This window comes from Schistocerca gregaria, chromosome 8 (genome assembly GCF_023897955.1).
Source record: "Schistocerca gregaria isolate iqSchGreg1 chromosome 8, iqSchGreg1.2, whole genome shotgun sequence".
In the NCBI taxonomy this organism is placed as follows: Eukaryota; Metazoa; Arthropoda; class Insecta; order Orthoptera; family Acrididae; genus Schistocerca; species Schistocerca gregaria.
This window is the reverse complement of record NC_064927.1, coordinates 428,155,643-428,183,277: the sequence shown is the minus strand read 5'-3', so window position 1 is coordinate 428,183,277 and position 27,635 is coordinate 428,155,643. Positions and strand designations below refer to the sequence as shown.

General features: G+C 42.5%; 1 protein-coding gene across 3 annotated transcripts in view; it reads right to left on the bottom strand.

The window, feature by feature from the left end:
* LOC126284338 (uncharacterized) overlaps window positions 1–27,635 on the bottom strand; it is a 285,882-nt gene that overhangs the window by 95,003 nt on the left and 163,244 nt on the right. For all 3 annotated transcript variants that reach the window (XM_049983188.1, XM_049983187.1, XM_049983190.1), the window contains exons 11-12: window positions 10,446–10,601; window positions 5,355–5,618 (exon numbers count right to left, since the gene is read on the bottom strand). In XM_049983188.1, the coding sequence (XP_049839145.1) occupies window positions 5,355–5,618; window positions 10,446–10,601 (420 nt within the window). The remainder of the gene's footprint in view (window positions 1–5,354; window positions 5,619–10,445; window positions 10,602–27,635) is intronic.

The following is a 27,635-nucleotide window of genomic DNA, read 5'->3' as shown; positions in this document are numbered from 1 at the left end:
CACTCTCCTCCATATGCTTTACTGGATAACATAGAACAGTGTGTGACCACAGAGAGACAACGGTTCTCAGGCACTCGAAGACAGGACTGGGAACCACCCAACGAGTGTGTGAACTTCAACAAAATCCAGTGGGCGGTGGGAACATTCCAACCGTTCACGTCACCTGGCCCAGATAGAATTTTTCCAGCCCTCCTGCAACAGGCAGGAGGAAAGCTTACAAGAGTCCTATGCAGGCTATTCAGGCTTAGCTTAGCAGTAGGAATCATTTCCAATGTTTGGATGGCAATGAAGGTTGTCTTCATTCCAAAGCCTGGGAGAATTGGTCATAACAAGGCCAAGGATATGAAATCAATCACTCTGTCCTCCTTAATTCTCAAGACATTGGAAAAACTAGTTAATGTATATGTTGGGGAGAGGAGGCTAAGTACGGTGGTCCCTCTAGACCTGAACCAACATGCATACCAACCAGGTAAATAATGTAGCACAGCTCATTGGAAAGGTGGAAAAAGCACTTCACTTCCAATAAATAGCCCTCTGCAGCTTCCTGGATATGGAAGAGGCCTTTAGTAACACGACCTTCGATTCCATGGTAAGGACAGCAGACGTGCATTACCTGGGGACCACTATATGTAGGTGAACCAGAGTGATGCTTAGTGGAAGGAAGGCAGAGGCTACCATGATGAATGAAAAGATGGTAATTAAGACCACTAGAGGTTGCTCACCAGGAGGAGATTTGCCTCCTCTATTGTGGAATCTAGTGGTGAATGAACTCATTGAGGAACTAAACTCCAGACAGTACTTTTGCCAAGGATACGCAGATGACCTTGACATATTAATACTTGGCAAATTCACTGACACAGTAAGGAATATGGCACAGGGAGTGTTGGATAGTGTGCAAAAATGGTGCATTAAACAGGATCTGAAAGTTAATCCTAAGAAGACTGTTGTGGTGCTATTTACAAAGAAATATATTCAGTAGGCAAGTTGGAATCTAAAGCTCTTCGCTGAAACTCTACCTGTGAAAAGGACAGTGAAATATCTAGGGGTAACCTTGGATGAGATGCTAGCTTGGAACCTCATATTAGGAGTATCTGCTCCAAGGCAGCACTTTAGTGAGTACTAGGAGGGCTTGTGGCAAAAACTGGGACCTAAGCCCCAGGGGTATGCACTGGATATACACCATAGTGGTTAGACTTAGGTTTTCCTATGGGGCTGTAGTATAGTGGAAGAATATAGAACAGCAGGTTGCTGCTAAGAGCTTGCTAAGGTGCAGAGATTGGCCCTCCTTAGCCATAACAGGCGGAATTAGCAGCACATCAAACGCTGAAATGGGATATATGCTGGGTATGCCTCCATTTCACCTTTGGGTTAAGATGGAGGCAGCAGCTGCGGCAAACAGACTTAAAACTGGCCAAAACTGGGTCTCATTCGGATATCAACAATTACACAGTTACATAGTGAGTGAGGTAAATATAGGTATGGCTGGGGAAATGCCTGCCGACGATATAATAACTCAAAACTGCTTCGACAAGCCTTACAACATAATAATTGGAAGTAGGGAGCAGTGGGAGAAAACAGTTCGACAACGTACGGGGGACATCGTTTGGTTCACTGATGGGTCAAAAACAGATCAAGGCGCTGGGGCAGGGTTCAGCCAAGACTGGAGACCTGCATCTCTCTAGAGAAACTGGCCTCTGTATTCCAAGCCGAAATTACTGCAATCAGGGCATGTGTGGAGGAGAATATGAGTAGGTGCTACAATGACCGTAGCATCTACATCTATTCAGACAGCCAGGCAGCCCTGAAATCATTGGCAGCTCCTGCAACAAGATCTAAGATTGTTGCAGATTGCCACAGGGCTCTCGTGGAGCTAGGGGGAAGCAATAGGGTGTACCTAGCGTGGGTCCCTGGCCACTTAGGGATATGAGGCAATGAACAAGCCTATAGATTGGCTAGAATGGGGCAACAACTTCATTTATTGGACCAGAACCTATCTTGACAGTTGCCAATTCTATGATAAAATTGGAACTAAAGAACTGGCTTAAGAAACAGCACATAGTAAGGTGATGCACATGGTAAGGTAATGATCCCCAAGCCACGTTTTGAAAGAAGCGCTGTACTCCTGGGATTGAACAGGAAAGAGATATAACTCATGACTGGTCTGATGACCGACCATGGGAACTTCAAAAACCTCCTACACACAATGGGTATAATGGAAGACCCTAAATGTATAATCTGTGATGATGGTGAAGAAACTGCATCACACCTAATGATTGAAAGCATGGCACTGGAGAGTAAACGATACAGAATCTTTGGGACAACCAGACATGAAGATATTGTGTGAAACTAAAAACTGGTAGAGGTATTTCCTGCACTATTTAAGGGCAATGGTTGGCTTTACTAGATATACAGGGAGCGATACCGCACAATAAACCTAGTTTCAGTGCAGACAGTGGCGGGTCAAACCTAAGCTGTTTTAGCTGTCCTGTTAAGATCAATCAATCAGTCAATCAAGGTGAAAATATCCTCTGAATTAATTTGAACCTTTTATTTGGCATCATGCCCATATATATGTACAAACGGTCTGAATGTATATTTTAATTTGATTTAATTTTGCCAATATTCGGTATTACCATGTGTATCTAGGAAATGTGACGTCAGAGAGAAACTGATATTACCAGTGTTTTCAGCACTCCAAAATTAGGTAAATCCCCCATTTACAAACAGGATGCAGAAAAAAGTTTAAATTTGTTAACTAGTGTTATCAGGGAAATACGTTAAGTGTGACAGTAAATGGCATCAGATGGAAGACCCTTTGTGTATTTAGATATCACTGTAACATTTCAATATTTAATTTGAGGGTGTTACACGATGAATGTGCCTTAATAATTAATTCTGGAAAGTGTATTTGTCTATGCACTTGTCCAGTATTTAATCCAGGTATATTCAGGTGTGAGTAGCTTCAGTCTCTAAGGCCTAATTTAAAATGTGTTATATTTCTAAAGGCACATGTGTTTCGATAAGGAAACAGCACTGACACGTTTAATGTGTTTTTTTGTTTTTTGAACTCTGCTCTAGTATTTGAAGTAACATATATATATTCTACAGTTATAGTACTGAAAATTGTAGCTTCAGTCGATTGGTCCTAACTAGGAATGTAGAAAAGTTTTTTCTTTTAGTTATGGAAATAGCACTGTGTACTTAATTTGAACGTCCATACCCATGGTTGAGGCACCATCCTGACGAATGTTTGCGTATAATAACAAGTCTTACTTGAAGTAAACATTGAGATACTCATAATAAATAGTGCAATTTTTTGTCCTTCTTATGCATATTTGCAGGCTTTTAGACTATTGTAATGTTTACTAAGCATCGTAGATATGGTTAACAATTAATTCAAACCTCTGTGGTATCTTACATTATGCTGCAACATTTGAAGTTTTAAGGTCTTACCAGAGCAACCTACTGTTGTAGAAGACAAGCGACAGGGCATTGCAGAATGTTTAAAATAGAATCCATTTTTGAGAACTACATATTCCTAATTCAATCTGAAAACTTCTGCTTTAAATATATGTGAAAAGAATTTTTTACACTTATTCTATTTTCAGAATGAGGTTTTCACTCTGAAGAGGAGTGTGAGCTGATATGAAACCTCCTGGTGGATTAAAACTGTGAGCCGGACCGGGACTCGCATTTGGGACCTTTGCCTTTTGCGGACAAGTGCTCTACCAACTGAGCTACCCACGCACGACTCACGCCCCGTCCTCACAGCTTTACTTCCGCCAGTACCTCGTCTCCTACCTATCAAAATTTACAGGACTAGCACTCCTGAAAGAAATGATATTTCAGAGACATGGCCTAACCACAGCCTGGGCGATGTTTCCAGAATGTGATTTTCACTCTGCAGCAGAGTGTGCTCTGATATGAAACTTCCTGGAGGATTAAATCTGTGTGCCGGACCAAGGAGTGGGTTCTTAGTGTCCCATTAACACAGTTGGGTTGGTTCTACTGTCTTGGAATTTTGATTGGTTCTTTCCTTTTTGATAATTTGCAATGATTTGTTGTAGGTAAGGCATGAAGCGGAGGGGAGGATGGGTAAATTGGATGAATGTGGGGAGGGGAGAGATTTGTTGCTTGATGATGACAATTATAATGAGGGATGATGTTTGATGATGTCAAGGAGAATAAAATGACGACTCTTTAATTACCTTCACGGCGTTCAGCAGATGTTTCAATGTCAAAGTGTTGTGAAATGCCGTTATATACACTGCTGAGGGTACTTTCTATCATGTCACCACTTAAAGTTTTTTATATTAATTCTTCTGGCTGGATAGATAATTCTCCCCAATGGACATATAACATTCCATGCTCCATCTCAATGAACATTATATTTTCGTTCGCTTTTTCTTCTTTTCTTCGTGGTCGCTTCCCCCTTGGAAGCCCTTCCCAGAGACCGAAATGGCTGACTAATGTATGAACTGGTATATGTTCCTTTTCATCTACACAATCTCCGTAGGACTGCTAACAATGTTAGAGAGCATATTCCTACTAGATGATTATGACTCTTTTCTGGCGTCTCTGGGTTTGGTTTTCGCAACGTATCTATTACACTCTTTTGTCAGATTTTATTGTGGTCTCCTATTTGCCCTATTTACAGCTAGAACTTTACGGTCACTCTACTTCAAATTATTCCCATATATCTGTTTAAGTTGGAAGACAGTAGATGGTACTCAATAATCTGATAATCAATTTATACCACACTTTTAGGTAGTGTGAAGAGCACAACTTTCCTTTCTCTGTGGTTAAGCTAGTTGCCAATTTTTGCACCAGGATGGCATTTTTTTGAGATGTAGCTGGATATCTCTGTCAATTGCATGGGATGAAATATTCTCATAGATAACTGCACACTGAATGAAACTCCTATAATTGTAATTAATATTATCCACAATGTTATTAATTATTACATTCTCCTGGGACATTCAAAACAGTGGCACTTATAATACGTTTTCTTACAGAATTTTGGTCTGTAACACAAATCTTCATCATGTCTCGTGATACAAACTCCTGAATCATGGCTGTCACTACAGTGTATGATGAAATGAAGAATAAATGATTTTTATTGGAACCTTTTCGACACAGGTTTCAAGAAATAAATGTACCATGAAAGGCCAAGTAAGGTGTAGTAACATTAAAATGGTCGTTCAGCGATCTTTTGACATATCTGAAGAGTTCTGGTCGCTCATAGTATAGTGTTACAAAGCAAGAAAGTGTTTCATGTGTGATCAAGAAGTATCTTACTATTAACAAATAACACTAAAAAGCAAAATGTGGTTTAGTTCTGAGATACAACTCACCAATGTCTGTAGGTTCACAATCCATTATTAAGCATAAGGTGCTAGCACGATCCAGTAAACAATAGCAGGTAACGCACTTATCTTCATAAACAATATCTCCGGCCTGGCATGGGTGGTCAGCCAGCAGTGTAAGAGCACCACTTTTCTCCTTTCGACCACCACCACCTCCTCCACCTTCACCTTTTTCTCCATGTGAATCAACTTGATCATTACCGCTACATCCATCTTTATGTCCACAGTTTGACTGCAATGGTAGTAATGTTCCTAGAAGAAAATTCACATGGGAAATATTAGTTTGTGTACTTATATTTTTCCTTTATCGCTGGGGACATGGTGGGCTGCCAGCACTCTTCAGCCAAGAGCAGTCACGAAGCATGGGTGTACAGCTACAAAGACGACTTAAAACGATAAACATTTGCATGTTATTTTAAAATAGTTAAAAATGATAGCTGTATGTTGAGGGTACTAAACAAAAATCTCTGTCTTTTAAAACAGATTTATTAATGTCAATGTTTGTAATTAAGTTGAACATTTCACTCTGCTGCATTGAGCTATGGGAACTAAGCAATAGGAGACATTGTTTTTGTGAGACAGTATTTTGCAAAAGATGGGGAGAACTACCACATATTGACTGCAGGAAAAGGAAAGAGAAAAATGTAGAGATAAGTAGCTCTGGCGTGGAAAGCTAAGGTAGTTTCTGTTGGAGCTGGAAGAATCTATACGTAAGAGGAAGTGGTGAAAGTTACATTCAGATAGGATGTGGAGTGCATATAAATGTAAGGCTGGGGATGGCAGAGTACAGGACTGATAACCAGGGACCAAACAATTGTTTCCATTATTATCAAGTATATTGAAAGTGTGAGAATACTGCAGGTGTTCAGTGTGAGAGAGAAGGTGGGTGGAAAATAATAACCTGCATGATATGAATCAGGGAGGGTAGATGGGAAGATTGACTGATATTCTGGGATTTTGAAGGCATGTTTAAATTTCTAGTGGATTACAAATCTAGACAACACTGGAATAAAAGGAAATACATCAGAAAAGGCTTTGTAGGTGAAGCATTTATATATCCTTAGTGCCAAACACAGTTGGGAGGTACGTATGTAAAATTAAACAACAAAACACTCTGCCTATTTGTCACACAAGAACCAACAAGTAACATCTGTCTGCACCTGATGCAGACTTTATTTTCGAAAATGGAGACATGCCAACATCAGCATTAACAATATTAGTGATTTCTAAAGAATTCAAGATGTAATTGGCATTATCAGACTTTCAGAAATTGCTTACTTTCTTTGTCTATTGCTTTCTTCCAGCTTTTAGTTCATACTAGGTTACTATCAGACTTTCAGAAATTGCATACTTTCTTTGTCTATTGCATTCTTGCAGTTTTTATAGTTCAAACTGGGTTTAGACATTTAAGACATATTACACTTTGCTCAATCATTAAAAATACATAAATTAAACAAGACCAACTGAAAAAATGCAAAGGTCAGAACATGCAGTCAGATCTACATTCACAGTATTTGAACTAAAACAGTGCCAGAGGCACTTACTCCATATTGATGAATGTTTCATCTGATATCTAATACAGCATTAGGTACTGATTACCTATCGTTTTTTGATGGTAATAGAAATGAAACAGTAATACAAAACTTAACCTTCTTAAAATCCGAGTTTATTGACACAAAACTATTGACATTCATTAATACCTTCACACTGTCAAATAGTTACAATTTTAAGATGTGATTAATTCAGAACACAGTCTGATTTTAGGTTTTATCAAAAATTCAGCCATAGTTTTTTAATTGGCCTTCTTATCTTCTGTAATAAGTGGTTTGCACAACAACAGAGGTATTTTTCGCTCTGATACTATTTTGTTGGTCACGAATTTCTTGGAAATATCAATTTCAGACCATTGTTCAAGTTTACTAAAGGTCCTTTTCAAGCAGTGTTCAGCCTGATTTATTATAAGTAACTTTTCTCCGCTAAAGTCTTTTAATGTTAAAGGGACAAAAAAGGTTGTATGTTTTCCTTGCTAAAACTACCAGTTTTAGGTACATTTTTCTTGGAATCAGCCTAAGAAATTGTGAGAAATGTTTGAAGGTTGTTAAACAGGCTTTATTCAGTATTTAAAAATGTTTTGGGAGAAAGGGGCTGCAATACGAAAAATTGCCGTTAGTTTATCTGAATACGAATATTTTAACAAAAAGTGTCACATAGAATAGCTCATAACATTTTTTCTATAACATGAAATTCAGCAGAAACATTTTAAAATAATAAACGTACATATTACAACAGCCTGTGAAAGACTGAGCCCTGTTTGTATTACTGTTTCACAGAAAAAAGAACTTATAATTTGAAAAATGTAAATTAAAGAAACGAAGCTTTAAAGCTTGCTGACTGGAGTATCACGGTATGTTTAACCTGTTTTAACAAAACTTATTCCTTGGATTGTTGTAATACATAATTTGATGCGGTTTTTGTTTGGTAAATACGAACGTGACTTCTCCAGTAAATTTTATGTTATTTGAGTAAATGTTGTTCAGTGATGATCGTGCTCTAAATATTTAAGCACTTTTACTTTTAAAATTTATGGTTTAAATCTTTTCAGAGCTCTACAAGTTCCACTGTAATTTTTTTCTTCATAGTAAGTTGTCATAGTCGCACCAAGTTTAGTAGAAATTTCTTCCAGCTTTCCAGAGCTCTGACTGAACATACGAATGTACAGATGCAGCAGAATGGAAATTTCGCAAATCTGTAAACAAAACTGGAAAGTAGAGAAATATCTATTGGGTTCGTGCATAAGTTCATAGCGCTTTTCCGTGAGTTTAATAAAAACAACAGTAACAACAACAGTAACTCGTAACACAGATTGTAGTCATAATAACATAGTTTCTTTCACTACATTCGACAGTATTGCCTACGCTGCAGTAACTATTCGATTCCGCGACTGTAGGAATGACGTGGTTTTGAGGCGAATAACTAGTCGAGCCATGTTCAGAGTGCATTTTCTTCCGAACGGAAGTTACTTGAAGATTGTTCGATAGAGAGAAGAAAAGATGAAACTCTGAGGGTACAGGGTCAGCTGAATAAAGTGGGTGCGGTGTGACTTCCCAATCAAATTCGTATATAGCTTTTTTCAGTCTAGCAGAATACGGGAGGGTGTTATCGTGGAGTAGCATTACTTAACGCAGTCTTCCTCGTTTTGCTCTTGGACTGTGTCAGCTAGATGTCTCAGCTGTTGACCATAAATGTCAGCAGTGATGGTTACACCCGAGAGAAGTAATGCGTAGTGCACCACACCGTCGCTATTGAACCAGATGCATAACATTATCCTTTATGTACGCACGCAGGTCTTTGTAAGGGGAGCTCCAGCTTTGCTTGGGCTCAATCATTTCTTTCTTTTTCTTATAGTAGCATAAAGACACAATCTCTCGTAACGAGGATAAGATGGTCGGTGTTGTTCAACAACCAGTTGATGACGAGCAAGCAGAGATGCACACGTGACTACCTGCTGGTTTCTGTGGTTGTGGCTTAGAGCTTGCGCTACCAACATATGCGGTTTTTGAACCTACCTCATTGCGTGAAAAATGTCACTGAATGGTAAAAAGATTATAATTCATCACATCTGGCAATTGTCGAGTGTGCGGACATGGATCATTGTGGATCAATGTGCATCATTCATGAAGGTGCATCATTCATGAAGGTCTTCCTAAGCGTTGACTTAAAAACTTAAAGCGAGAAAAGTATTTTCTTGTCCTGCTGTGTTCAGTGGCATTATCCTCAAACATGGTGCAAATGTTTCTGGCTGCCGCCTTTGCTGTTACTCCTCTGCTCAACTCAAACAGAAGAATATGTTGTAAATATTCAGTTTTCTCCACTTGGTAGCACCCACAGCTCCATTAAGTATCCCGAATAGCAAAATGACGATATGTAAACTCAAATAACAATGGTGAACTACAAAATAAGAAATGATAATCGATAAATGAACCCAATGCAAATGATATATCATCATGCAAAACTTAAGCGGAACGAAATTATGCACGAACTTAATGTCAGTTAGCACTCCACCTGGGATATTAGCGTTTAACTCATTTTCAACTAAATCGATACTAACCCTTCATGAGTAAACAACGTAATTACACTGAAGAAGGTATGTGTTAATTCTGCAATTCACTTTAGATTTCATCTCTATAGTCGAACTGAAAGAGGAATCGGGAAATGAAATAAAATATTATCAGTCTATTGTAACAAGCACTAAGGGAAGCCTTCAGATTTCTAACGGAATACGTAATAATGGAATATACCTACATCAGGGTCATTACTGCGATGACTTAAGTGCAGGTAAATTCAACAAAGCATAGAAGGTCTTAATACAGCATGTCTGAAAGTAGGACTGAGAATCAATTATAATTAAACTTAATACTTGAGCAACACAGGGAAAACAAATCAGTTTAAATTATTAATGAAGCCGATGAGTCAGTTACCTTTTCAAAGAAGAAAGTAGCTAAGTGGACAAGAAAATAAATAAAGCAAGAAGTAGAAATAACTTGGAGTAAACGTTAGAGGCTTTTCAAACTGAGTTTGCCATTTATGTGAAACAAATTTTCAAATCGTGTGTGTTGCTAGTTTAAACTGATTGCAGACTGACAAGGTATATGGGTTTTTATTGTTAAAAATTTTCAACAACTGGCGGTTATTCAGAAGGCATATGAATGCCAGTTGTTACTAGGAGAGAAATTGTGAAACATACAAACAGATAAGGGAACAGACTGGTGTGGAATACGTAACTATGTCTGTAACGAAAATTATATGCATATGCACAACCTATAAGCCTTGTTCATAGATGTGATCCCCAAGAGACAGGAATAGTCAGAGACGAAAATACAGGCTGAGCAGATAACGTCAGAGAACACGCAGAAGAGACATGGATACATAAATTGAAGACTGTAAATCATGGAAAGGTCTTGCGTAGCCCTCAGTCTAGCAGTCGCTGCATGAGGCTGATGGTGACGTTGATAAAGTAGGTGATGCACCCCTTACATGATATAGCAGTACAAAATTGTGCTCTGGAAGACAGGAACTCACCAGAGACGCCGTGGCAAGGCTGGGACCTGCACACAACCGACATACCATCCGGTGAGCAGTAGCATCGACTGCAGCCGCTCCGGAACGACGTTCCTGGCCTACACTGCTGATTAGGCGCTCTACCAATCTCTTCTGATTCTGTTTCGCAGTCCTCCTCTAGAAACAAATACCAGAAAAAAAATAATTAGCTACGTACAATCATTAATTAGTACTTTCAGCGAGGAAGTTTGTTTCTTTTTGCCAGGACACAACTCTCGTGGGTTTCAAACTTTTCGGGTCGATTACGTGCCTCTCTGGAACAGTAACGCCCACGGCGCCCTCCGCATAAAATATCCCACTCGAATCTGGAGTAAATAAACTGTAGGTTTCAAAAAATTCGAATAACTGTACTTATTACTTTATTAACTTCTGGCATAATACACTTTAACCCTTTCGTGAGCCGCGGGAAACATGCTTCCCACTACAATGAACTCGCTCCTAGTCCCGTGGGATTCACAGTTCCCACCTCTGTACGGTGCTACCACCTAGTGAACCGTATAGGGTACTACTTCTGATCGGAAGTTCCCGCCGTTTTTGCTACACTTTCACTCAGAGGCATTGTGTAGCTGAGTGTTGTTCAGTAGAGGAGCCTTTCAGTGCTGTTTGCGTGACATTTTGTGATTTTTTCCTCAAAGGTATAGGATAACGTAAATACTTTTGATTTACCCAAATTTATGAAGGAAAACGTAAAATTGGAACGATGAGATTTCCAGTTTGAAACAAAAGGTGCCATTTCTGCAGTAAAATGGATGGATAACCGTCCAGTCACTTTCCTGTCCTCAATTTATGATCCATGAGAAACAGCCACAGTGAAAAGCAAAAACAGGGATGGTACTAGTACAGAGATTTCTTGTCCTGAAGTTGTGGCAGAATACAACAAAATAATGAGTGGTGTCGATAAGTTTGATCAATTACGATAAAGGTGTGCTATTGGTAGACGTTCTGTAAAATGGTGGCACAGAGTATTTTATTTCCTGGTGGAAGATGCTGCAGTGAACAATTTTATCCTGTGGAAAATAAGTAAAAGAGAAAGTTGATAGCATGATCAGCTTACATACAGGATCCATCTAGCCAGACAACTGATCCGTGGCTTCTCATCCCTAAAGAGGCGTCGACAAAAACCTGTCTTTCTGGCAAAAAGGGGTAAAGTACCTGAAGATTTTTGACATGTGGGTGTAGGGGAGCATCAACCCATTTTAGGAGAAACCTACTGCACGTGCCGTCATTGTAGTACCAATGCTCCGGAAAAGAGCACTCGCTGTGTTTGTACATATTGTCAAATACCACTTTGCATATAGCCGTGTTTCAAAAACTTTCATGGCAAGTAATTGTCAACAATCATTGTAATAAGAGAAGTAAATTTATCAAATATATATGACATATATTGAAAAAGTTGTTTTTGTCATTTAACTCCAAGGAAGGGCAGTGGGAAGAATACTTTCCACCTTGTTGTGTGATCTCACTTTCACAGTTGAAGCAAATATGATATTCTGTATGATAAATATATGTATCTTTTAACTACTACATGATCTCCATTCATTAAAAAAAACTGCTCAATAATTTTGCCCACGAAAGGGTTAATTAACTTTTTTATGATATTACATCTTACTTTTGCAAGGAAATAAATGGAAATGATAGCTTACTTCCTCATCATCAGTTCTTGAAATTGGACATGGGCACTCGCGTGACTTTCTCCAAAATCACTCACGATCTACGAGGGACGTTCAGTAAGTAATGCAGCACATGTGTTTGCTGAAGACTGGGCGATTTTATTCGAGATTTCAGTACACCATATTATTCGCCACTCTTGTGTCTGGTAAACCCTGCTTTTGAAAAGAATCTCAGTTCAGTTGATGGCTTTACGTCACCTTACTGGGAGGACCATTACGCCCGTTTGATACAATTCTAGTGGTCAACGTTGGAGCCAACGTCATGGTGCATCAGTAACCTCCACATAATCCACGTACTTCTTCTTGCGAAGTGCATCCTTCATCGGGCCAGACGGATGGAAGTCGGAAGGAGCGAGTTTCGGGCTCTAGTGTGGATGAGGAACAACAGTCCCATGAAGTGAATCTTCAGGTTTTGGCGGCGCAAAGACTGTTCCATTAAGTTTCGGGTGCGCACCTAGTGCATCACAGATGCATTTAAAAGGTTCTCAATGTTCTACTGACGTTACTTGGCTATGTAAATAATAGTCAAAGCGATCTCTCGGAAACTGTAAGGTTTCGCAGAAATAATTAATGGTCGCTTTCCTAGGAGCTTTCGTCATGTCTCAGTTCATCTGCATGGAAATACTTGTCCTAACAGGAGTTGTTTACGAAAATGTGCCAGAATAACGTCGAATGCATTTCTTCTGATGGTCCAAATCTTTCAACAAACATCTACGAAACGCACATGTTCTCACCCCTATGAGGATGCTCATTTGTCCAAGCACAAATGATGTCTGGTGAATAAATAGAGCGTTATGATCAGCTCTTACTCAATTTACCCGACAAATTCCTGATGTTTCTGGTGTGGAGGCACTGTCCAGCTATTTCTTTCTGCAGGCGAGACTTTCAGTGGCAAAACTATTTTGTACAGATCGCCATATTGCATTGACAGTTAAACGCTGTAAAAGCGGCCTACAGATGGTCAAATATGTAAAGTTTCTTGCTCAGTTACACTGCTCGGCCACTGAGCACGAAAGCTTGAACATTAGAGAGTCAAAATGATCTCCAGCCCGACAAAATATCACCGTGGACCGTGTCAGTTCGTATCCTGTGGCATACAAAATCACTACTTTTGCATCATTCATAGAGCTATCGACTACCAGACACTTGTACATATACCACAAAGACAGGCAGTATAAGAACATGCACTATAGGTATACTCGTAACAGCACTAAACATTTTCCCGCATTTAGAATATCATACCATTTACGCGACACTTTTTGATATCAAGCACACAGCAATATCGCTTGCATAACAGTAATATCACTCGCACAATATACACTCCTGGAAATGGAAAAAAGAACACATTGACACCGGTGCGTCAGACCCACCATACTTGCTCCGGACACTGCGAGAGGGCTGTACAAGCAATGATCACACTCACGGCACAGCGGACACACCAGGAACCGCGGTGTTGGCCGTCGAATGGCGCTAGCTGGGCAGCATTTGTGCACTGCCGTCGTCAGTGTCAGCCAGTTTGCCGTGGCATACGGAGCTCCATCGCAGTCTTTAACACTGGTAGCATGCCGCGACAGCGTGGACGTGAACCGTATGTGCAGTTGACGGACTTTGAGCGAGGGCGTATAGTGGGCATGCGGGAGGCCGGGTGGACGTACCGCCGAATTGCTCAACACGTGGGGCGTGAGGTCTCCACAGTACATCGATGTTGTAGCTAGTGGTCGGCGGAAGGTGCACGTGCCCGTCGACCTGGGACCGGACCGCAGCGACGCACGGATGCACGCCAAGACCGTAGGATCCTACGCAGTGCCGTAGGGGACCGCACCGCCACTTCCCAGCAAATTAGGGACACTGTTGCTCCTGGGGTATCGGCGAGGACCATTCGCAACCGTCTTCATGAAGCTGGGCTACGGTCCCGCACACCGTTAGGCCGTCTTCCGCTCACGCCCCAACATCGTGCAGCCCGCCTCCAGTGGTGTCGCGACAGGCGTGAATGGAGGGACGAATGGAGACGTGTCGTCTTCAGCGATGAGAGTCGCTTCTGCCTTGGTGCCAGTGATGGTCGTATGCGTGTTTGGCGCCGTGCAGGTGAGCGCCACAATCAGAACTGCATACGACTGAGGCACACAGGGCCAACACCCGGCGTCATGGTGTGGGGAGCGATCGCCTACACTGGCCGTACACCTCTGGTGATCGTCGAGGAGACACCGAATAGTGCACGGTACATCCAAACCGTCATCGAACCCATCGTTCTACGATTCCTAGACCGGCGAGGGAACTTGCTGTTCCAACAGGACAATGCACATCCGCATGTATCCCGTGCCACCTAACGTTCTCTAGAAGGTGTAAGTCAACTTCCCTGGCCAGCAAGATCTCCGGATCTGTCCCCCATTGAGCATGTTTGGGACTGGATGAAGCGTCGTCTCACGCGGTCTGCACGTCCAGCACTAACGGTGGTCCAGCTGAGGCGCCAGGTGGAAATGGCATGGCAAGCCGTTTCACAGGACTACATCCAGCATCTCTACGATAGTCTCCATCGGAGAATAGCAGCCTGCATTGCTGCGAAAGGTGGATATACACTGTACTAGTGCCGACGTTGTGCATGCTCTGTTGCCTGTGTCTATGTACCTGTGGTTCTGTCAGTGTGATCAAGTGATGTATCTGACCCCAGGAATGTGTCAATAAAGTTTCCCCTTCCTGGGACAATGAATTCACGGTGTTCTTATTTCAATTTCCAGGAGTGTAGTTCGGAAGATAAAGACTGGAAATTATATCTCTAGAAACCCAAAATTTTAGCAAGGTGTAGTATGCTACAAATCACTGAGTAACTAGAAACTTATCCCATCCGCGAAGACCTTTACGTGATAACTAGAGAAAAACAGCGAAATCCGATATTTCCACTCGCGAATACCGATGTCAGTGATGTAACAGATTCCAAATCATTCTTATAATATACGTCAGCCATGGTGTTTCTCATGTCTACAGAACCAGGAAACATGTCTTCCACCTGTCTTTCACCTGCTAGAGGCACACACCACAATCGAGTCACATCAACTAAAGAAAGGCGCGAAATGTGTAGAAGCACTCAACCGGACAATTTACATGGGAGAGAATAATGGTCCAGCGTGAACACACGTACATATCAAATCTTCTCAGATATCCACGCGATCACGAAAGCTATCCTACACATACTGAGCATTAGTTCGATATTCGGCCATCTAGAGGAGGGCATGGTTAAGTCAGCTACATTCCTGCATCGCAACAGGCCTCTCCATTCGGACAGCCAGCTGGAAATGTGAATTATTCCCGCCACAGACCACCAGCGCAGACAGAATCATTTTAGGAAACCGGCCACACTTATATTTCATCACTGTACTTACAACTGAATATTACGATTGCTGTCTCAATTGGATGACATTCGACAATGAGCTTAGTATCGGAAATACACCCTGCTGACGGCTGTGGCTCTGGAAATAGAAATGTCTGTACCATTTTTATGACCTGACATACTTTTCCATTGCTGTCACAGTACTCTGCATCAAATCCATACTTCCTTGCGCATGAACATAGCCATTCCCTTTGCATATGTTGGAACACACACACATACTTTATAAGAGTGATGCTCAAGTCCAATCTATCAAGCAGCCCCTACTACTGAGTATAATACTCCGCCAGTAACTGATTGCCGGTGATATGATATAGTACTGACCCAAAATCCGCGATGGGTGGACATGTCTCATACGTTTTTCATGCAAGTGCTACCATTTTGTCTTAGAAATACAAATCGCTTTATGTTAAAAAACACAATCGCAACGACCGACAACGTCTGTCTTGTTTCTACAGGTGCAGACAAGTATCCATCTTAAAAGGTATACCACAACTCTGAGTTGTGTGTTAGATTCTAAACTGCGACTAAGATGTTCTGATCCATTGCCTCTTGCAGAAAACTAGAAGTGGCAAGGTGTAAATGATGTTGTTACTGCTGTCACCATAACACACTGTATGTCTGTGCATGCTCATGTGTCGTGGCCGGCTCCCACGACCAAGTCCTCTCGCTGGTGAATCCAGCATCAAACATAGAATACATCTTTGGACGTAACATGTGGTTGGTCCACCAGCGAGCCCTATCCCAGATATTATATGTGGTGGATCCGCCTGTGAACATCGGTCTGGATATACAGGGTGAGTCACCTAACATTACCGCTGGATATATTTCGTTAACCACATCAAATACTGACGAATTTATTCCACAGACCGAACGTGAGGAGAGGGGCTAGTGTAATTGGTTAATACAAACCATAAAAAAATACACGGAAGTATGTTTTTTAACGCAAACCTAAGTTTTTTTTAAATAGAACCCCGTTAGTTTTGTTAGCACATCTGAACATATAAACAAATACGTAATCAATGCCGTTTGTTGCATTGTAAAATGTTAGTTACACCCGGAGATATTGTAACCTAAAGTTGACGCTTGAGTACCACTCCTCCGCTGTTCGATCGTGTGTATCGGAGAGCACCGAATTACGTAGGGATCCAAAGGGAACGGTGATGGACCTTAGGTACAGAACAGACTGGAACAGCACATTACGTCCACATGCTAACACCTTTTTATTGGTCTTTTTCACTGACGCACATGTACACTACCATGAGGGGTGAGGTACACGTACATACGTGGTTTCCGTTTTCAATTACGGAGTGGAATAGAATGTGTCCCGACGTGTCAGGCCAATAGATGTTCAATGTGGCGGCCATCATTTGCTGCACACAATTGCAATCTCTGGCGTAATGAATGTCGTACACGCCGCAGTATATCTGGTGTAATGTCGCCGCAGGCTGCCACAATACGTTGTTTCATATCCTCTGGGGTTGTAGGCACATCACGGTACACGGTCTCCTTTAACGTACCTCACAGAAAGAAACATGTCCCTGCAGATGCTGTTCGCCGACCGTGGCCCGTGTTTTTTACAACAAGCAACTGAACGTCGGAGTTTTCAAGCGTCAACTTTAGGTTAAAATATCTCCGGATGTAATTAACATTTTACAATGAAACAAACGGCACAGATTTCGTATTTGTTTATATGTTCAGATATGCTAACAAAACTAACGGGATTCCATTTTTTTAGAAAAAACGTAGGTTTGTGTTAAAAAACATACTTCCGTGCATTTTTTATGGTTTGTATTAACTAGTTACACTAGCCCCTCTCCTCACGTTCGGTCTGTGGAATCGGTTCGTCAGTATTTGATGTGGTTTACGCAATATATCCAGCGGTAACGTTAGGTGACTCACCCTGTATAGTGGGATGTAGTATAGTGTGGACTTGCATCCCAGCAATTCTCCGTTCGTTGTCCGTGGCGGATCCACCTTCGAACCCTATCCTGGACATGGCACATTATGGATCCGCTTCCCAACATCACTCCGAGTATAATGCGACACATCCACACACACGGACATACAGAAAACAGAGCAAATGCACTTCAAATGTAGAATATTTGGTGGAGGCTACTGGATGCAATCGAGAACACTCCCGATCAGAAAGATAGAACATTTGTGCTAGGTGTTGGCAGTTGGGCAACATTTACAAGAAATCTTACAACATGGAACGAGAGGTGATGTCATGATCGATTGGGTGGAACTGATATAAAATTGATAGAATTGCGAGATACGGCGGAAAATATGTATAAATTGAGGAAATATACACCGAAATGAGGGAAAGTGTGGAAGTACTTGCTTGTCTTCTGGTTGGCGTAGAACAATTCTTGTACATATGAACAAGTATGCGACTGCAAGAGGAATCCGGGAAAACGTCGACATGGAAGCGAACGGAACCAGGGAAACAGTCACATTTTTCCGTCGAGTCATCATTCGACTGTATCTCTACTGAGGTAACAGTGATGCACGTAAGTTAACTACTGTATTTGACGCATTTCAGGGAAACAGAGTACTATCTGCCTTAAACTTACATGCATCTGCATTATAGGATAACAGAGAGTGGGGCTGTAGCGAGGTACAATTTAATGACAGACTAACGATGCATTCTAGCGAGGAAGATGTTGCTGCAGGTCATTTGACCATTTTTTCGCTGTTCTGTCAAGATGCAAAGGTCGTGTCACATAGCTTGCGTTCGACTCGTATACAACCACGTTTCCTGTATGTGACTTAGAGCAATGTCCACTTGTGATCGATAACAGCAAATCTCTTGATCATCAGAGGACTTCAGTCTCATATGTGATGCAACGTGACCCTCCTGTTTTGACACATTCCTCTAAACGAACGAAAATTTATGTTACGCTCTCCATTCCCTTATCGCTTCTTGGGTATAAAATCGAGACTTCAGTTTCATAACTGAGATGATTCTAAGTTAGCAATAGGGCGTTTGTGAGACACTGTAATCCCCATGTATACATCTGCTTGACAGATGTGGTTTACAGAATTACTGGCGACATGACGTGTAATTTCACATATCGGACGCCGCTGCTATGCGTTTATCTGTTTCTTTATAGGAGGTATTCTCCGTTATTAACGACCATTTTATATAGGACTGGTCTGGGCATCGTACAATTTCTGAAACGTTATCGGATGTGAGCAGTGAACGCTATACATCTCTGTAAAGCTATATTGTGCACATATCACACACAGCCACTGTTTTAAGGAAGTAGTTTCTTCATTTTACAGATTGTTACAAATGTTTATCGTAGACAAACATGCAAGAAGGATGATGTCATGAGCTGGAAATATATTTCTTACATTGGGATCTTAACAGCACGGAATTCCACTTCAACTGATTGGTTGGAAACTTAAACACTATAACATTATAGCCTGTTTTAAGTGCAGAACGGTGTAGCCTTAAGAGTGTGTGTTTATATACTCTCTTACCAATACCCTCCTGGTACTGGACTGAGACGCTAGAACAATACCTTAAAATTGGTAGCGCAGTTGATTTACGTAAAATGCTTCGTACTCCATCTATCTCGATATCTACTACCATAAAAAACCCTGTGTCTTGTTCTTCTTAATCACCTGCTATTACAACACTTTCAAATCTGTTACTATAAACCGATAAGGGGTGCTAACCTCCTCCATATGGGCGCATCTAGAGTAATCTTGTGCACTTTGATTGGCGAAGACTCGGCAAGCTTCATTCATTCACAAGATGCGGAATGTAGTTGTCTCCTTCTGGTCAGCTCGCAGATTAAATCGGTAACAGTGCTGCAGTGTGGGTTGGTCAAAGGTAGTGCGAGGGGTTCTTTCAGTCTCTAATTTTTTCCTAAGACTCCCATCCACATAGAGATAGGTCGTTAATCATGCACTATGCCCGAGGTGCTATAAACATGTAGAACACTGTCTGGTATACATTGATGATGTATATGTTCGAGAATTAACAGTGAATGAACGTACTGCAAACTCATCTGTCTACATTTTCAATGGGCGGTTTAGCGATGATACAGAAATTGGGAAACATGCTTCTGCATCATTTGTCAGTATCGAAGTTACTGTAAAATTGCTAAAATTGCTTGCACTATCAACTGTGATGCTTATTATTACAGTACATCGACGGTGTCTTTTCCATCCCATCCAACCATTAGTATGCTCTTCATTACTACATAATGACTGACTGACATCGTTTGTTTGGGATGGAGAAAGAGTTTTGGTGAAGGGTCAATACCTTGCCAGCACCGAAACAGTGATCACATACATGACTGCAATATGACGAATCAGTCGAAACGGAATACAGAGCCATCAGCTGTTCCATCACTGTGACAGATGAGTTTAAATGTAGGGGTGTACGGGGTAGCCAAGTGGTCTGAGGCATCTTGACACATTTCACACGGCTCCCCTCCCTAAGAGGTTCGAGTCTTCCCTCGTTCATGGGTGGGTGTGTTGTCCATAGAGTAAGTTAAGTTAAGTTAGATTAATTAATGTGTAAGTCTAGGGACCGATGACCTCAGTAATTACCACAAATTTTCAAAATTTTTAAATGAAGAGGTCATCAATCACCTTTGGCCTGCAATTTGGGAGCGCTCCACAACGCCGCCAAACTCATCCAGTTTCATTACGTTGTAACTGTCTTTTATTTAAAATCACCCACAGTGTGTGGTGCGTTATGGTATGTGGTGCGTTATGGTAGCAGCAGTAACAATATAATTTACAAGATGCAACATCTAGTTTTCTGTGAGAGGCAATGGATCAAAACATGTAAATGTCAGTTTATAGTGGCAGAAAAACAGAATGCATGGCAGTGTAAAAAGCATGTTACAGAAGAAAAAAAAACAATATTTCAAACAACAACACAGGCTCACAGGGAGCGCCTCTTGTGACTTACATTATAATCCGTGGGAGTCAGTCATTCTCCTGCAGTACAGGCCATGAACTTCAAACTGGTCTGTGCAGTGGATCAATACCTGTATATTTAATAGGACCATCGCATGTGCTTGGTGCTGCCAAACATGCAGGATTTGTTTACGATATACGGGAGGAGAGAGATGTGGTAAAAGTCTCATCAAGTTCGCTATTGGATGCAGTCAGTGGAGCTTTCATGGTCGGTAATTTGTCTCTGTTGGATTATACAGAATAACGGTAGTCGCATGTTGCAGTAGTATAAGTGAATGGGCCCTGAGGGTTGCGGGATCTGAGGTACTTGTATGTAGTCTGGGAACGCAACGCAGTACAGTAGCTAAGTTCTCGTCCTTCCCCCAATTCCTGTTTCCATCGGATGGTCGAAACGCAGTACTGTCGCAGTAACTCAGCTTAGCTTGTTTCTACATGGGTTGCACAAGGTGGTAAATATATCTTTCTCTGACGTCTAATCAGTTGCGACTCACGCTGGAATGATCATCTGCACCAAGCAGCAGGGGTGGTAGAGCAGAGTCTGAGGGTCAGTTGCAAGATGCACAGGGACAACCTAAAACCACTTTGGAATTTTACTGTAGCAGATAGGTTCGAGAAAGGTGACTCATTTCGAGATAGGAGAGTGACAGAAATATGATTCACTAGTGCCTGTAATCATTAAAGACCTACTCCATACGATCCAACAAAGGTATGTTGTTAAATGGAGAGACTTGATTCCAAACCCAAGACAGCATTGCTAGCGGAAAGCGCAACACTAGAGATCTGGAAAGCCGGTGTAAATTTCTTAAAACCTTTATCAACACAACATCTACTGTTTGTGATCCTTCTCAATCAACCTACGCCTATAATCCAGTGAATATATCGCAGTACCTCTGACATGACATTGAGACAGAATGCATTAAATATCCTGGAGATATATCTAGTGTCAGCATGTATACATTTCATAGCACCTTCCTTATCTGAGTCACTTTCTGTATTCATTAATTTTATTACAAGGTTGCACCGTCAGCGACGTGTAACCGCACTGTTGGTCTGATAATATACACTCCAGCAATCACCAATATTCAGTCTCACGGTGTTTATCTGGAAAAATCACTTCATTCCGAGAAATGCGGGACCTTTATTCGTAAAGCTAGTATAGCTTATAACATGAGTACTTGTCTGCAGCTGTAGAACCAAGACTGCTTGTGCCACTACCATGGTCATTGTAGCACTCGCCAGAAAAACTTGTCCACTCAACACTGATTTTCTCTCAGTATTGTTCCATTCGCAAGGAAAACTCATGAGACAAGTCCACCCATAGCCGATTTTGGGTCAGTACTAATTCGTATCGACGACATTCAGTGACTGGCGGAGTATTATACTTAGTAGTGGGCGATGCGTGATAGATTCGCCTTGAGCATGACTCTTATGGTTCAAATGGCTCTGAGCACAGAATGAAAATCTCATTCTGGAAACATCCCCCAGGCTGTGGCTAAGCCATGTCTCCGCAATATCCTTTCTTTCAGGAGTGCTAGTTCTGCAAGGTTCGCAGGAGAGTTTCTGTAATGTTTGGAAGGTAGGAGACGGATACTGGCAGAAGTAAAGCTGTGAGTACCGGGCCTGAGTCGTGCTTCGTTAGCTCAGATGGTAGAGCACTTGCCCGCGAAAGGCAAAGGTCCCGAGTTCGAGTCTCGGTCGGGCACACAGGTTTAATCTGCCAGGAAAGTTTCATATCAGCGCACACTCCGCTGCAGAGAGAAAATCTCATTCTGGAAACATCCCCCAGGCTGTGGGTAAGCCATGTCTCCGCAATATCCTTTCTTTCAGGAGTGCTAGTTCTGCAAGGTTCGCAGGAGAGCTTCTGTAAAGTTTGAAAGGTAGGATCCAAATACTGGCAGAAGTAAAGCTGTGAGTACCGGGCGTGAGTCGTGCTTCGGTAGATCAGATGGTAGAGCACTTGCCCGCGAAAGGCAAAGGTCCCGAGTTCGAGTCTCGGTCGGGCACACAGTTTTAATCTGCCAGGAAAGTTTCAGTTATGTGATCTACCCATCTAATCAGCATCACCTGACTTAATTCGACTCCATTCCATTATACTCGTTTTGCTTTTGTTGATGTTCATCTTATATCCTCCTTGCAATACACTGTCCATTCAATTCAACTGCTCTTCGAAGCCCTTTGCTGTCTCCGACAGAACTACAATGTCATCAGCGAACCTCGAAGTTTTTATTTCTTCTTCGTGGATTTCAATACCTACTCCGAATTTTTCTTTTGTTTTCTTTACTGCTTGTTCAATATACATATTGAATAACATCGAGGAGAGGGTACAACCCTGTCTTACTCCCTTCCCAACCACTGCTTCCCATGACTATTAAATTTTCGTCTCCCTTCACTATCTGAATAATTTCTTTTATCTAATCATACATTTCATCAAGTTCTTCATCATCTGCAGAGCTAGTTGGCATATAAACTTTTACTACTGTAATATAGTGGAATATAGTGTAAACAAAAGATCGCCAATAAAAACACATCCTACCACTCGACACCCGCTGCCGACGACGGGGTCGAGATGCCACAGCAGCACCCACGAAGTGACGACGAGGCCGTCAACTGCCGAGCAATCCACAGTGCCCATTTAGGCCGCACAAGCATCAGGTGGTAGCATCCCTTTCATACTTGACACCTGAGAAATTCCTGTCGAAACATGTGTTCACATAGGCACCGATACTAACGCAGGGATTCATAGCTGCCGTGCGGGTCCAGCACCGAGAGAGATGTTTCCATAGCAGCTAAAAGGTTCCCAATGAAACAATGACGTCACATGTCTACCTAAATAAGCGCCAACTGACTCTCTGGGCCGCTGGCGTGCCACCTCTTCGGCTGTGGACACTGACGTCACAGGTCGCGCTACAGAAATCTGCTCCTATGCTTCCCAAAATAACATCGAATGCATTCTCCAGAGTGATTCTAACGGGACATGACAGCTGTGTCTAGCCATGCACGCATGCCCAGTGTGGCTGATGCATCACAGCAAAATTTTGTCCTTCTGTCAACATACGTCTTAGAAACGTTAAACGTTCTCACTGCTAAAAGCCTTCACCATGTCTGAGCACGCTCGCAAAAACACCGCTAATCATAGAAGCATTCTTGTTGTTCGGAAAGAGAGCACTGTCTAAGCACAGACAGGGGAAATCAGGACAATTACGCAAACAAAATTCTAAGCACTGTCCTACAAAAGAGAAAAATGACAGGAATTTTCGGTATCCTACAGCTACTGGTCTGGAGACTTACTGATACCGCAGTGGCAGATGAGTGCCAGGATCCCCGCCAGGGATGGTTGGTCGCTTCAACTTGTCTTTGATCACTTGCCTTCTCAGAACTTTCCAAAGATACCTAGCATCCATCTTTTCTAAATCAGTTGGTAGACGCTCTTAAGTCACAGGACGAAGGACATCTTCTGTTGAATGGAGCATTATGATTGGCCTTTATTGAATACACCTATAAAACTGCTGGTGCTTTTGGTATGGGAGAATTGTCCGCCATTGTTTTCTGCATGCGAGACATTCAGAGGATAAAATATTTTCTACAGATCACCATATTGAATTGACCCTGCAGAAGTGTCATACAGGTTGCCAATTACGGACACTCTTACTCAATTACTCTGCTCTGCCACTGAGGACGGAAGCTTGAATATTAGAGCGTGAAACCGCTCTTAAACCCGGCAATATATCACTTCGTACCATGTCGATGTAGTACACATACAGTTCGTATCCTGCATCATACAGAATCGCCCCTTTTACATACTTTGTATAGCTATCGACTGCCAGACATTTGTACATATACCGCAAAGATGGACAGCACCGTATTTGCTCCTCTCTGCACGAGATATTTCCCGCAAGGTCGAGTGGTTGTACACACCAGGCAGGTGACCATAGTGCTCTAAGTGAACCGAAGTCACCCTCAGAACTGTTGTACAAAGGCTGGGACGGTTCCCGTCGACACAAATACTTTACTGTTTCTAGTCCCGACCTGCTTGCTTGTTAGCTTTTCTACACCCATCTTCAGATTCTGGCGATTACAAAAACCCATGTATTTTCACACGCTTTTCCAGAATATTATACCATTTACGCGATACTTCTCGATATCAGGCACATAGCAGTATCCTAACCAATGGCTCGCACAACATAATTTCGAAGATATAGACTGGGAATTATTTCTCCACAAATCCGAAACTCTAGTGAGGTGAAGCGTGCTGTAAGCCATTGAGTAACTAGAAGCTCTTCTCCTCCCTGAAGACCTTTATGTGTGAGCTCGATAAAAAAAATAGAGGAAAGTGATATTTCCACTTGCAAATACTGATGTCAGTGATATAACAGATTCCAAATCATCCCTGTAATTTAAAAAGTCACCTAAGCTGTTTCTCATGTCCAGAGAACCAGAAAACGAGTCTTCCACCTGTCTTTAACCTGCTAGATGTACACACTACAATCGATGTTCCGTCAACTAAATATAGGCATGAAATATGCAGAAGCAGTCAACCAAACAATTTACATGGGAGGGAATAACAGTCCAGCACAAACACTTCTCCATATCGAATCTTCTCAAATTTCCATGCCATTACGAAAGCTCTCCAACACATACTAAGTATTATTTCGCTATTCGGTCGTCTAGAGGACGTTACGGTTAACTTAGCTACATTCCAACACCCCTAAAGAACTATCCATTAGGACAGCCCCTGCTCTTAGCCGGAAAAGTGAATCATTTCCTCCACAGGTCACCAGCGCTGCATAGACACAATCGCCCTAAGAAAAAAGCCTCATACATATTTTATCCCTGTACTTACAATTAAATATTACGATCGCGGTCTCAATTAAACGACATCGGAAATATCGGAAATAAACCCTGCTGACGGCTGTGGCTCTGGCAATGGAAATACATTTCTTATGACCTGACATAGTCTTCCCTTTGATATCACTGTATTCCACGTCATATCCACACCTTCCTTACGACTGGAAATAGTAATTTCCTTTGCACATGTCGGATTATACACACATACACTCCTGGAAATTGAAATAAGAACGCCGTGAATTCATTGTCCCAGGAAGAGGAAACCTTATTGACACATTCCTGGGGTAAGATACATCACATTATCACACTGACAGAACCACAGGCACATAGACACAGGCAACAGAGCATGCACAATGTCGGCACTAGTACAGTGTATATCCACCTTTCGCAGCAATGCAGGCTGCTATTCTCCCATGGAGACGATCGTAGAGATGCTGGATGTAGTCCTGTGGAACGGCTTGCCATGCCATTTCCACCTGGCGCCTCAGTTGGACCAGCGTTCGTGCTGGACGTGCAGACCGCGTGAGACGACGCTTCATCCAGTCCCAAACATGCTCAATGGGGGACAGATCCGGAGATCTTGCTGGCCAGGGTAGTTGACTTACACCTTCTAGAGCACGTTGGGTGGCACGGGATACATGCGGACGTGCATTGTCCTGTTGGAACAGCAAGTTCCCTTGCCGGTCTAGGAATGATAGAACGATGGGTTCGATGACGGTTTGGATGTACCATTCACTATTCAGTGTCCCCTCGACGATCACCAGAGGTGTACGGCCAGTGTAGGAGATCGCTCCCCACACCATGATGCCGGGTGTTGGCCCTGTGTGCCTCGGTCGTATGCAGTCCTGATTGTGGCGCTCACTTGCACGGCGCCAAACACGCATACGACCATCATTGGCACCAAGGCAGAAGCGACTGTAATCGCTGAAGACGACACGTCTCCTTTCGTCCCTCCATTCACGCCTGTCGCGACACCACTGGAGGCGGGCTGCACGATGTTGGGGCGTGAGCGGAAGACGGCCTAACGGTGTGCGGGACCGTAGCCCAGCTTCATGGAGACGGTTGCGAATGGTCATCGCTGATACCCCAGGAGCAACATTGTCCCTAATTTGCTGGGAAGTGGCGGTGCGGTCCCCTACGGCACTGCGTAGGATCCTACGGTCTTGGCGTGCATCCGTGCGTCGCTGCGGTGCGGTCCCAGGTCGACGGGCACGTGCACCTTCCGCCGACCACTGGCGACAACATCGATGTACTGTGGGGACCTCACGCCCCACGTGTTGAGCAATTCGGCGGTACGTCCACCCGGCCTCCCGCATGCCCACTATACGCCCTCGCTCAAAGTCCGTCAACTGCACATACGGTTCACGTCCACGCTGTCGCGGCATGCTACCAGTGTTAAAGACTGCGATGGAGCTCCGTATGCCACGGCAAACTGGCTGACACTGACGGCGGCGGTGCACAAATGCTGCGCAGCTAGCGCCATTCGACGGCCAACACCGCGGTTCCTGGTGTGTCCGCTGTGCCGTGCGTGTGATCATTGCTTGTACAGCCCTCTCGCAGTGTCCGGAGCAAGTATGGTTGGTCTGACACACCGGTGTCAATGTGTTCTTTTTTCCATTTCCAGGAGTGTACTTTACAAGATTGATGCTCAAGGCGCACCTATCATGAATCCCCTACTACTAAGTATTGTACCTCGCCAATAACTGAATTGAGAGCGATACTAAATAATACTGACCGATAATCAACGGTGCGTAGACATCTATCAAAAGTTTTTCTTGCGAAGGCTACCACTGTGTGTTAGAAAGAGAAGCGTAATCGTCTTAAAAACCGCTATACGTTAAAAAAACGCAATCATATTACCACCACAAGCGATCTTGTTTCTACAGGTGCATACACGTATCCCTGTTAAAAGATAAATCCATGTTTGGCATTACCTGTGAACGACGTAGTTTTTCTAGACAAGAACAGCGACACTGAATAAAGTTGGTGATCGCTGGAGTGTATATTGTCGGACCAACAGTGCAGTTACACGTCGCCGATGTGCAACCTTCTAATAAAATCAACGAATGTAGAAAGTGATTCGGCTAAGGAAGGTGGTATGAAACCGGTACTTGCAACTTTCTCATGCTGGCGCTAGATAATTCTCCTAGATATATAATGCATTCTGTCTCAATGGCATAACAGAGGTACTGCGATACATCCACTGGGTTATAGGCGTAGGTTGATGAGAGGGATCACAAACCATAGATGATCTGCTGATTGAGGTTTTAAGAAATTTGCACAGGCTCTTCAGATCTCTGGTGTTGCGCT